Source organism: Poecilia reticulata, linkage group LG19, assembly GCF_000633615.1.
Source record: "Poecilia reticulata strain Guanapo linkage group LG19, Guppy_female_1.0+MT, whole genome shotgun sequence".
NCBI classification, from domain to species: domain Eukaryota; kingdom Metazoa; phylum Chordata; class Actinopteri; order Cyprinodontiformes; family Poeciliidae; genus Poecilia; species Poecilia reticulata.
In genome coordinates, this window is record NC_024349.1 from 8,716,563 (window position 1) to 8,729,357 (window position 12,795).

The 12,795-nt window shown below is 37.1% G+C and overlaps 1 protein-coding gene across 2 annotated transcripts in view; it reads left to right on the plus strand.

Moving 5' to 3' along the window:
• The window catches only part of LOC103481380 (double C2-like domain-containing protein alpha), a 45,736-nt gene that overhangs the window by 29,650 nt on the left and 3,291 nt on the right, over positions 1-12,795 (plus strand). For both annotated transcript variants that reach the window (XM_008436786.2, XM_008436785.2), the window contains exons 7-9: positions 619-678; positions 6,050-6,249; positions 12,617-12,698. In XM_008436786.2, the coding sequence (XP_008435008.1) occupies positions 619-678; positions 6,050-6,249; positions 12,617-12,698 (342 nt within the window). The remainder of the gene's footprint in view (positions 1-618; positions 679-6,049; positions 6,250-12,616; positions 12,699-12,795) is intronic.

Here is a 12,795-nt window from a genome sequence, read left to right on the forward strand (position 1 = left end):
TATATATATATGAACTTCAAATAGAGGCAAAACAACCAAAAAACAACCAAAAAAAGCAGCAGATGTTTTTTCTATTTGATTTGTTGGAGTTTGTAATATTGACCCACTGACATGGTTTGTGCCTCCCTCAAAATTACAAACAGAGAGAATCGTGTCTCCTCCTATGGAGGACAAATAGCTTTTCGCGCAGGCTAAATGTCAGCGAGGTCACGTGCGCGAAACGATTGCTGTGAGATCAGAAAAATGAAAGGCAAGGAGGAAGAGCGAGAGGCGAGGAGGGGTCGTCAGAGACTCTGTGGAGATGAGAAACAAGTGGATTAAAAAATGAAAGGCGGCGCAGGGGGTCTGGTGAGTGAAACGAAGTGGGATGGAGCCGCGGTTTTTGTTCTTCATGTGGTATTAGATTATCCCTCTGAGGCCGGCGGCCACTCTGCCATCAAACAGAAAAGCCCTTCTGTCATCCTGCGAGCCAGACGCTGCTGCTTCAGCCTCTAACTCTTAAAAGCGGCTTCGCCTCCGGACTGATAGATCCGTCCCTGTCTCCTCATCCTTCTGCTGCTGCGCCGCCACTCATCCCCTCCTAACATTTATCCACTTCTCTTGCTTTCTGCCCCCCAGCTGCCCTCGCCGACGGCGATGAGCACAGCCCTGAGAGGAATCTCCTGCTACCTCAGAGAGGTGAAACATTTCTATAATCCTCTGTTTGTTTGTCCAAATTAAAAGTCTGAAACGATTAATCGTGATTAATCAATTATTCAAATTATTGTCAACTGATTTAGTTATAGATTAATCGTTAACTGGAGTACACAGGCTTGAAATGAGGCCATTTGCTGAAGGAACAAACATACTCAGAGCAGGAGTTAAGCCAAAAGTGTACAAAAAATATATACATTTAATTTTTAAGATAAAAGAAACCTTTGTCTGGACAGATGATCTACTCAGGATTCCTCAAGTAGCAGTTTTAGCTACACCTTACGGAAAAAAAAGAGTTTTGATTTCACAAGATTAAAGTCAGAATTCTGAGAAAAAATTTCTGAATTCTGAGGTTACAGTCAGAATTCTGAGAAAATTCAGAATTTTTAGATTAAAATTCAGAATTCTGAGAAAAAAACCCTGAGAAATTCTCAGAATCCTGACATTAAAGTCAGAATTCTGAGATTCTGAATTCCTCTATGGATTGAGCTAATTACACAACAATCAGAGCTAAAATGGGATGATTTAGATCTAAGGGTAATAATGCGTTAGAAGGGTCTAGTCAAAGTCCAGAGCCAAAGCTAATGGAGAATCTGTGGTAAGAATTCAAGGTGAATTAACTTGAGCTATTACAAAGAAAACGAGCAAACATTTCAGTTGATGGATGTACAGATGTAAAGGAATAATTGAATCATTCAATGTTGCTCTACTTTGTTGGTCTGTTGATGATTCTGGTTATAAAAAGACAAATTGTGAATACATTCACTGGGTATTAATATGTTTCTAAGGCTTTGTACCCAGTACCTTCTTTATTAAATGTACCAAACACAGTAAAATACAAGAATTAATTTGTATTCTGAGAATATTTATGTACAAAGAGAAATGTAAAACTGTACATTTCCAGTAAGCTTAACCAAGTTGGCTCAGTCCACCATGACAACTGCAGAAAAACTTTAAAACTTAACAAGCATAGTTAATGTTGAAGACACTAACTTAGCAAGGAAAGTTTTTCTCTACAGTGTTTGTGGGCTGTCAGTTGTTGATTTTGTTCAAGTTGATGTTGCTACTGCTGGATGTTTCCAAGTAAACAAGTTTACGTTTGAAATCAGATCCACATTTATTTAATGTCTCATAAAATTAGCAAAAGTGTCACGAATGCAGTTGGTTTGTTGCCGCTTTAGAGGTTGAGTCCCTTTTAAAGCGGCAATGAAAATAAACAGCCCTGCGGATAAACCAGCAGCAGCAGCATAAAGATGTCAAAACAAACCAAGCATGAGACTTTAGGACGCGCGAGCCAGCAGTGAGTTCCAGCTACAGTCAGAACGACTGCTGAAAGAAGAGAATGTCTTCCAGCAAAACTGTTTGGACTCAAACATTAACATTTTCTTTACCATTTTTACTGCCTGTGCTAGAGAAACCAGACACTGTACAACAAGAGACGTGCTACTGATAGCAGCTGTTAATGTTAGCATTTTGGCTAACCTTAAGATTTTAGCTAAAATGTTTGCATGCTGAATGGAGTTAGACAGCAGGGTAGTTGTAGCCCATATACGAAACCAGACACTGTATAAAACAGACGTGCTACTGATAGCAGCTGTTAATGTTAGCATTTTAGCTAACATTAGCATTTTAGCTCGTTTCACATAAAAGCTCAACATAACTTAATGAATAGAGTGAATCAATGTTGGTCAGCATGTAAGTGATAGCCCTCTTGCTACTCATAGCATTTTAGCTTACCTCAGCTTTTTAGCTAAAATGTTTGCATACTGAAGGGAGCAAGTGTTATAAGACATCCTAGTGAATGGAGTAAATCAATGTTAGTCAACATGCTAGTGATAGTCCTCTTGCTAATCTTGGCATTTTGAGTAAAATGTTTGTATACTAAGTAAGTGTTAGCCAAAAGTGGCTAAGATTAAGCTTCTGAAAGGGCAGAAACCTCTGATCATCTGGTCTGTGGAAGAAAACCAACCATTTGAACAGATGGATTGGGTCAGGAGAGTGAAACTGTGACACATTTTGAAGTTTTTACAGAACAACGAATCCAAACTGACATCAAAACTTGTTTTAGAATGAGCATAGAAGGCTAACAGTTTGCCTTCTATGCTACGCCTGTAGCAGGGAACCAATAAGATTAAATAAAATAAAATATCATTTTTGTGAAGAGTAGCACTTAGATATTCATCCAGAATTATAGAAGCAGCTTCTTGGTAGCTACAAAAAAGCCTGTGGTCAAGGTGCAACTTGCTAAGCGACATTAAACCATATACTAATGGGTGTGTATGTGCATATTTAAGCCTCTTTGCATAATTTTGACCAATTTGTATAACAAGCTCCTGAAGAACCGTTTATATGCTTTAATAAAAGCCCAAATGATGGTAGATGGTAGAAAGAAGATTATTTTTCTTTACTTCACCTCAAATGATAATTGTTTCCAGACACATAAAAGATATATTGAACCCTGCAGCTCCAAATGACACAAAATAAATTCAGAAGCTGATTGGTGAAAAGCTGGAGTGACGGTTTGGCCTCAGGCACTGAACAAAGCTCTGGATTGGTGGACTGGAACAGGTTCATTTGCAAGATTGTACCTTTAGGTTTAGCTTTCTGTGAAGATGAAGTTACAGGATCAATCTTCATCCAAATTAAAGCAGCTTGCGCAAACTCCACTAATGAGCCAACAAAATCTTTTGTTAGGATTTAATAACCGAGCCCAAACCAGCACCGTGAAATCTCATCAACCCCATTAATCAGACTTGAGATAAATTTTACATCTTCTACCAGATTCAAGGTTACTTCATTTGTCTGCTGAGACTCGTGTTGTTCTCCCGTCTTGCACCCAACAAATCCTCCCTCCTTCCTGTTCATTTCTCACTGTTTCCAGCTGGCTCCCCGTTTGTTTTTCACCCGCCTAATGAGTCACTCTCTATCGATCTGTGAAGGTCTGCGCCGTTGTTCTACCAGCTACCTGGTGCAAGTCATCCTCTAATTGCAAGTTTCTAAAGCTCGCAACTCACCGAAGAGTTGACAGATGGCGAACAGGCCGCTGGCAGCGGCGGCGGCTCCCTAGGAAAGAAAGAGGGAAGGGATTATGATGAGGGAAGCTGTGTACTGTGGGGACGCGGACGGACGTGTTGCATATTGATCGATCGCCTCGTCCCTTACAGATAAAACTTAATGAGAGATTTGGAGATACAAAAGAAAGACTGATGTAATACATACTGGTAGTTCTCATGTGACATCACGACTGTGAAGTTTGTAACTGACAGCCATCTTGGGAGGCAGTTGCTATGGAGTTCCTATGACAACAATAAACAAGCCACAAGCTTAGAACTAGCTCTCGCCTCATTCCTATCTAAGTTATAAACAATATAAGTGCATCACAATTATTACTTGGTCACAATTTTTGAGTACTCCACCTGGCTCTGTGTAATAATAAGATAAATATCAGTAAAATTTTGTGTAGCATTTAGTGCCAAACTAGCAAAATTTGCTTAGCTAATGTAGCTTTTATCTGCTAGCTAAGACGGACTTTGACCTGCATGTATGTTACTACCTGCTTTCCCAGTCACTAGAAGCTTGTTTTTCACATAGAGAGTTTGAACGTCCTTTACAAATACGTTTAAATATTGATTGTATGCGTCCAGATTTCAGGTGAAGTTCCTCTATGATTTATTCACTCTTTGTGTTCACTAGGTAGGTAATTATATTGTAGAATGAGATCGCAGGCAGCTTGTGCTGCCTCCCTTGTGTCTGACATATTTTCTATTCTCCGTCTCAAACGGGTCGATTTTGACAGCAGCCATTTTGTTCATGTATCTTTCCCTCGGGACATTGGTTAAGGGTTTTCTCATATTTTATTTTTGTTGGTCTTGAAGCCATAGGTCTGCTACGCATTACGCTTGCCTAATAAGTTGGCGCGAATCACTTCCAGTTCAGATTTGTGGGAAGTTGGAATTATGTATTAGGGCTGGACATTGTGGCTGAGAAGCTTAGCACAATGTCAGTCAATGTCAATAATTATTGATTAGTTTTCAGTTTTAAATATCTGAAATACTACCAAACTAGTGGCCTGACCTCTCCTGCTGTGTCCGGTTTTCACTCAACACGGTTGTTTTATTTTTAAGTAGTTGTGAGGTAAAGTGGCGGAACTTTAAACTGCAGCTGCCAGTTACCCAACAGGTCGTTGCTAGGTAACCAAAGTTGGGGGGGGAACTTATGTTGCTAGGTAACCAAAGAGTGAGTGAGTTAAATTCAGATTCAGTGAATATTCTACATATTGAATATTTAATCAGACGTATCATCCATTGATATTGATCATGTGTTTGTTGTGATATATATCGTTACTGATTTAATGTCCAGCTCTATTTTTAATATCACCAAAGGACGAGCAGAGAGCGGGTAGAAAATCGTCCACTGGCAGTGATTCAAAACATGCATCTCTTCTATAAATAACGTACATATATGTAAGCTGAAGGCTGTGGTTTGGTGAGTCACGGGCCCTAGAGAGCATCTTCTCCTCTCTCTCTCTTTCTGCCCGTTTCTTTTATTTGTCACTTTGAACCTGCCCTGTCAGTCCACGTGTTTTCAGACGGCGCTTTGGCAACAGTTTGCTGTTATCCAGAGAAAAATCCTGAAGCCGATTTGTAATTGTGCTTTGTTAATGTGGTAACACTTTATTTGAAGGGGTGTGCATAAGACTGACATGACACCGTCATAAACATGACATAACACCTGTCATGAACATAAAGGAGTCTTTATGAATGTTTATGACTGTTGTCATGAAGTGTCATTCAGTAAATAATGACACTTTCAATCCAAAATTGCTCTAAAAGTTGCATTAAAAGTCCATTAAAAATGCCAACTTTGCATGATTTTGTAAATTATGAAAATTTAATGCAAAGTATACATATATGCCAGAGACTTTATGAAGTCTAGAAAATCTAAAAATAAAATCTAAACTTGTTTGATTCTAAAAAAGCAGCCGTTTCAAGTTGTACAATGATTACATCATGTAATGTAAATTATAGCTGGGTAGTAACTAGATACGTTTACCAAATTACATTTACTTGAAAACCTGTTTTTTTTTATTATTACTTTTAGGAGTAATTTGAATACACTGTAATTCTTACTTTTACTTGAGTAAATTTATTATGAAGTTTCTCTACTCTTACTTGAGAAATTTCTTGGACGGATACTTTCTACTCTTGAGTAAAAATATGTTGAAGTAGTGCCACTCTAGTAGTACATTTTTGCGTACTCTGCCCACAAACGTTGCTTTCCATCTTGAGTATTTACATGAACACGAGTCGCTCCGTCCATGTGCAGCACACAGATCTCGTCCTTTCCTGTCCTTCAGTGGGAGATGGAGCAGCAGAGGAGTCTGGAGGAAAGGGGCCGTTTGCTGCTATGCCTCCAGTTCCTGCCCCCAAACGGTGACGGCGACTTGAAGGGCGAGGCCAAGGAGAGAGCTCGGGGTGGGCTCTGCGTGGGCGTCAAGCGCTGCGCCCACCTGGCAGCCATGGACGTCAACGGCTTCTCCGACCCCTACGTCAAAACGTGAGCTAAAACTCAGACTGAAACTGTGTTACTGGATTTTTATTCCCTACGTCACGGGTGTCAATTCAAGGTCCGGGGGCTAAATTCGGCCCGCCTTAGCTTTTTATGTGGTCCTCTAGGCTGCAGAGGGACACATATTGTTTGCTTCAAAACAACATGGATCAAAGCAATTTTTACCTTCATGCTGCCAAATTACTTCAATCAATCCCTCCAGTTTTTATAAATTTACGCTTAAATGGACAAATGCTCACATTTTTTGTGCTGATGCATAAATGTGATTTAAATGTGTTAGGGCCACATTCAGAAAATAAAAACAGTAAAATTGTGGAAATAAAGATGTACAAGAATAAAGTCAAGGTGACATAAGAATATAAGACATAATTCTAATATTACGACTTCATTTTCTCATATTTCAACTTTATTATGTTAATACTACGACTTTATTCTCATATTATCAACAGTTTTATTCTTGCAATATTAGAAAATTATTATCACAGTACTATGACTTTATTTTCACATTATTTTAAGTTTATTATCACAACTTTATTGTCGTAATATTATGACTTTTTTCTCATGTTATTATAACTTTATTCTCATAATTTTACTTTTAAAACCATAAAAATATTAAGTTTAAATGATACTAACTCCCACCTGCAGGTGGCAGTCTTTCTTACTTCTCCAACTCTGCTTCCTCGGCCTTACTTGATCTGAAGTTATAGTGCATAATCAATACGGCGAGTAACAAAAAGTCACATTTATCACCAATAATTCAAAGTTAGCACTACAAAATATTTTATTTTTATTACAAAAAAAATTACAAAAACAATTGTGAAATCCTGGAGGAACTGATAAATGTAAAAATATATTCAATATGATTTAATTTTAAGTACTTATTGAACGCAGAGAGAGATATTTATTGATATTTTAGCTGTTTACTAATGGGATTTATCAGTGCATTCTGGCACAACCAGTTTCTGGTTAAACTTTGCTAGTTTTTGATTTATATTCCCTCTCAGTTCACCGTTGTGACGAGTTGTTGCCTGTAAAAAAAAACAAAATCCGTTTTCTGTCAGAGGCGGCCCAGCCAGTCATCTGGCTCACCATTTGGCATTTGTCAGGTCTTTGCACTTGCCCAACTCCCCTGCGCTCAACATGTTCACGAACTGACTGCTTAATGTCTCATGTCCCTGATAGTCTGCTACTGATAGTCAAGATGAAAACAAAATGGAAGGCAGAATCTGAACAAGTTTTAATACAACCACCTGGATCTAGATGTTTCTGTGGTAGCCGTTTACATAAATGAGTCTAAATCAGGTTAAATTTGGGTTGGTCGCCTTTGGCAGCCTGTGTATTTACAATTACACCTATTAGGGGTAACTAATAGGTGTAGCTATTACTTTGTTGTTTATTGTTTCCCAATAAACAACAAAGTATGTTGTTGTTCAAAGTATGTTTATTGGGGGAAAAAAATGCAAAATATCAGTTCTTTCCAATCAATAAATCAAACAAGAACTATTTAAATAACAAAACTAATAGGACAAATTTAAAGGCAAAATTCACATTTTGGAAGTTTCTAAACTTCCATTTGAGTCTCAGTTGCTTCTAAAAACACTCAGCCATTTTTTGGCAACAAGTTAATGTCTTTTTTTTTTTGGTCTCTGGAAAATGAGTTGCTTCAAAAACCTCCCGATTGTTAAGTTACATTCCACGGGCACTGCACCGTTACCTAGCAACCCTAGTGGAGTTCCGCCCGTTACTTAGCAACCCAAGAATGTTTAGTCAGCTAGTTTTTACCGCTGTATGCGCTTCACAATGGGTGATGCAAAAGAAAAGCGTGTTGTTGTTGACAAACCATCCAGAAACCACTTTCTGCTTTCTTTTCGATTGTGCAGGAGGCTCTACTAATGCTTTTTAAAGATGTACAGTTGCAGAATTGTGCATCTGTTTCCAGCCATTTTCACCTGCGAGTTTAAAATGACAAGACACTCTAAAACAAAATCTCATCATCTAAAAATGATTTTGTGTAAACAATGTTACTAACATGTTTTGTTTATCATAACCTGTTCAAGGAAGCAGTTGAGACCCAAATGGAAGTATGAAAATGTGAAATTTGCATAATAGATCCCTTTTTATGTAGAAAACTAAAATCACATTGCATGGGAAAAATATCTGTTTTTAATAGAAATTCTGTCAGTGGAACTTTTTCATCAATAGTAAAGAATAATTGACCCAAAACAAGCTCCTATGTCTTTCTGAAAAGCCGCTTGTGAGTTAGTTTTGTTTTATTTCCAGTCTACTAGAAAGTACACCAAAAAATATTTGGTAATATTTGTAGTTGCTTTTTTTACAGTGTAGACTTTTAATTCAGGGAAAATAATGCTAGTAGTTGGAATTATCCATTGAAAGTAGGATTTAAATTCCTTTTAATAATATTTAATCAAACTGTTTCACCTCTTCTTGTGTAATTCGTCTGTTCTGGTGAATTAATACTTTTAGTTACCAAGTCTTTGACGCTGTAATCGACATTTTATGTCCAGCTTTGTGGCTCTGAGTCCAAACTCTTTATCCCGTCTGGGGTTTTAGGCGTTGCGTACCAGACGTCCAGCATAGATTGATGCTCCGACAGTTCACACCTATTTCAGGATGAACTCTCCAGCCTGCTGTTTTATCGCCTCTTATGATTTGGTCTTATGAGGCCTTTGGAAGACGCTAGATAACATTTTGTGGCCATTTTTTAAGCTTTGAGTTAACTCCACAGAGGATAATGGTGACAAGTTATCATTCCGTACATGGAAGCTATTTTAAAATATATGTTACTCACATATAGAGGTGTCATTGTTGACGTCTTAAAAAATGTGCTGATCTCCAGCTCAGAGCATCATCTTTGGGATGTGTTTTACCACAGAAGGGGAATCAGATTATAGAGATATTGTTGGTGTCATGAGGTCGTCTGGAGTTTCATTACTCACTGACGACAGGAAAGTGTTGCTGTGTGTCTCTGTCTGTGTGTCAGTGGCTCCACCAGGGAGGGCAGGAAGGTCCTTCAGCTGAATTATGCAATTTGACAGAATGTGAACGAATGAGATGTAAAACCCCTCTGTGTTGTCACTGGCTGCTCATTGCTGCTGTGGCTTTGAGGTGGTTGTTGACTAGGGCTGTAGTGATACAATAATGATACGATACACGATATTCTGCTCACAATACGATATATATTGCGATATTCATCAAATACAATTCAATACACTTTTTCTGAAAGATTTTAGAGGGACAGAGTGATTTTGGTGACATTTTGTGACTGTTATAGAGTTGGATTGAATTAATTTAACTGAAAACTGATTAAAAGCACCAACTACACAATACCTGGCTCTGGTTGGACATGGACACAGACTTAAAGTCGACAGCTGGACAAAATGATTCAAAGAAGTGGTGAGAAAACATGTTTCTTTTAATTGAAACAGTACAAACTGTAGTTTACATGCATTTGTAAAGTAAATAAAGTGCACCAAGTACCTGCACTGAATAGTTTGATACCTTTTTAACCTTGACACTTAACATCTGAAGGAATCACTCTAAGCCTGATGACCTAATCACTCTCCCTGAAATGCAAGCAGTGAGTGAGCAAGGTGACAGTTGGATGTTACGATACTTGTGGATGAATATCGATTTTTTTTCTAGGAAAGAAAATATCGATATATATATATTGCAAAATCGATATTATTACACAGCCCTATTGTTGACATGAGTAAAAGAGTTGAAAACACAGCAGTAGCATGCTTCAAAGGTACCTTTTCTGCTTAAATTAAATTTGTTTCTATCAAAGTTTTAATTTTACAAAGAAAATAAGAGTTACTGCAGATATTTAGGTCTGAATCATGTCACAACCAGTTTTTAACTCTTCCTGGCAACAATTATCAATAATATTTTAAAGGAAGCTAATATAGCTAAGCTAATGTGGGGGAAGCTTTTGTTGCCAATATAAAATTTAACGCTAATATACGCAGGTTACCTACTGTATATGTCATAGCAGCATAGGTGTTGGGCTGAGGTAGATAGATGGCTATTTTATTCGTTCTGTTCGGGTACAATAGCTACATTTATGTGAAAGAGCTAATGTGGCTAGTACATTAGCTACACTTTTGTAAAAAGTCATAATGTCATGAAAGAGAACCAAACGTAGCTACTATATGCTACTGTGCTACTGATGGACTGGCTAATATAATAGCTAAATTAATTCAAGAAAAGCTAATGAAGCTGCAAGCATAGAAGCTAGCACAGCTAATATAAACATTGAGTTAATGCTAAAGGATAAGTCATAAAATAGCAAAACTAATAAAATATCACATAGTAGCAGCTAACATAAAGGCTAATATACCTAACATATAAGCCAAGCTAAACGAGTGAAGTGATGCTAATTTAAGAAGTTGGCTAATGGAAGAATAGCTAATTTCTTATCTCTTAAACTCATACATTTATTGAAATGTTAACTCTCAACTCCTCTAAAATTGTTTCATTGTTGATAAAAGGTCCTAAATTAGAACTACAAACCAATGTTTGTATTTAGACAGTAAAATGTTTGTTCTTTGTCTTTTTAGCTGGTTTTACACAAACAAGTAAGATCAAAATCTAAAAATGTATAATTTCTGATATCGTACAGTGCACAGGACTGCAGTTTGTCTTGCCGTTTTCTCCATTTTCTTCTTTCTCATCAAGTTTTCTCACCATCTTCTCAGCATCACCCAAACCCACTCGTCCTTCTCTCACCCATCTGAAGCGCCGTTCGTCCCATCATGCACCTGCGTTTCGCTTTACATGCACGCTCACATCTCTGGCCTTTGGCGGGAGCTTCTTCCCAGATGCTTTGTTGTGTCTGAGAGCGTGTGGGAACATACGCATCCTGAGCTGTGGGTGGTGGGTGGAAAGCAAATGTGAATAGTGATTTTTTTGCCATTCTCCTTCCAGCTGGCTCAAAAATATCCTGCAAATTTAATGACAGCCTGCAAACGTTGCTGCTGTTTGCAAGTCTGTGCTGTGTTGCTGAGCTATCTGAGAAAAGAGTTGGTTTTTCTTTACTATTTAACATGCTAAGTTAATTTAATTTGGGGGTTTTTAGAGTTGGTTTGTTAAACAGAGTTAGGTAGTAACTAGGATAGCACTTTATTTGAAGGGATGTGCAACATTAACACCTTTAATTGACTTTTAATGTGAATTTTGCATTAAAATTGTCATTATTTACCAAATGATACTTTATCACTGCAGTCATAAACATAAAGCCTTATGCACAACCCTTCAAATAAAGTCTTAACAGAACTAGTTACACTTACTTTAGAAAGTTTTTTTGGGGAAAAAAACTTTTAGAACTATTTTTACTACGCTGTACTTTTTACTTGAGTAATTTTTATTTAATGAAGTGCCGCCAGTCTTTCTTGCTTAATGTTTCTGAATACTTTACCCACACTGCAAAAAACGTACCTAGTTTCTAATGCAAATATTTTAGTCCATGTGAAATAAGACAAAACTAAATTACAGGCAACTTTTCAGCAAGATATAGGAGCTTGTTTTAAATAATTAATTCCTTAATATTGATGAAAAAATTCTAGTTCAGCTGGTAGAATATTTCACTTATAACAAGACGTTTTTCCCCATGATAAAAGTAAAATAATAAATATGTAAGCTAATAAATTTATAATAGTTAATATACTGTTAATATTCACAGGTAAAATACAACAGCTAAAGTTATGTAAAATTAGATAGTGTAGCTAATACAATAGCAAGATATACATAAAAAGAGATCATGTATCTAATGCAATCTCTAAATTTAAATAAAAGGGCTAATGAAGCTAATACATTGGCTAACCTTATAAAAGAGAAGCTAATGTGGCTTGTGTAAGCCACATTAGCTTACACAAGCTAAGAGTTGGGCTAATTTGAGAGATAGTAAAGCATTTCATATAATCGCAGTGCTATTGCAAGATTACCTCGTGTAGTAGCTAAATTGATGCATTCATTTAGCAATGATAATAGTAATAATGAAGCGAATTATGTGCATTATAATTAGCTAATAAACATAAAACAACAGAAGCTGACACTGCTAACATAAAAACCAAGTGAATGCAAGATGAAATGTAAAATAGCTCATCTAATAAAAGATTAAATAAAATGGTACATTTTTCATTTACTGCCGTTTGTCTAATATATCTAATATAGTAGCCATGCTAATCCAGCTAACAATAAAGCTAACACAAGAAAAGCTAATGCAAGAGAAATGTTGTTGAATAGTTGTGTAACTGTTCTGATCGTCTCTAAATTTATGCCAACCTTATCTTACTGAATCTTGAGGATCAGTCGTTGTCATGTTTGTCTGTTCCAGGTACTTGAAGCCAGATGTTCAGAAGAAATCCAAACACAAAACAGCCGTCATAAAAAAGACTCTCAACCCAGAGTTTAATGAGGTAACCTCCATGTTTGTGTGTGTAACTGAGACAGGCGCTTTTCATTTCAGAGTTTGCTTCTTTTCATCTTCCACCTAATTTTAGAGAATATTTTGTG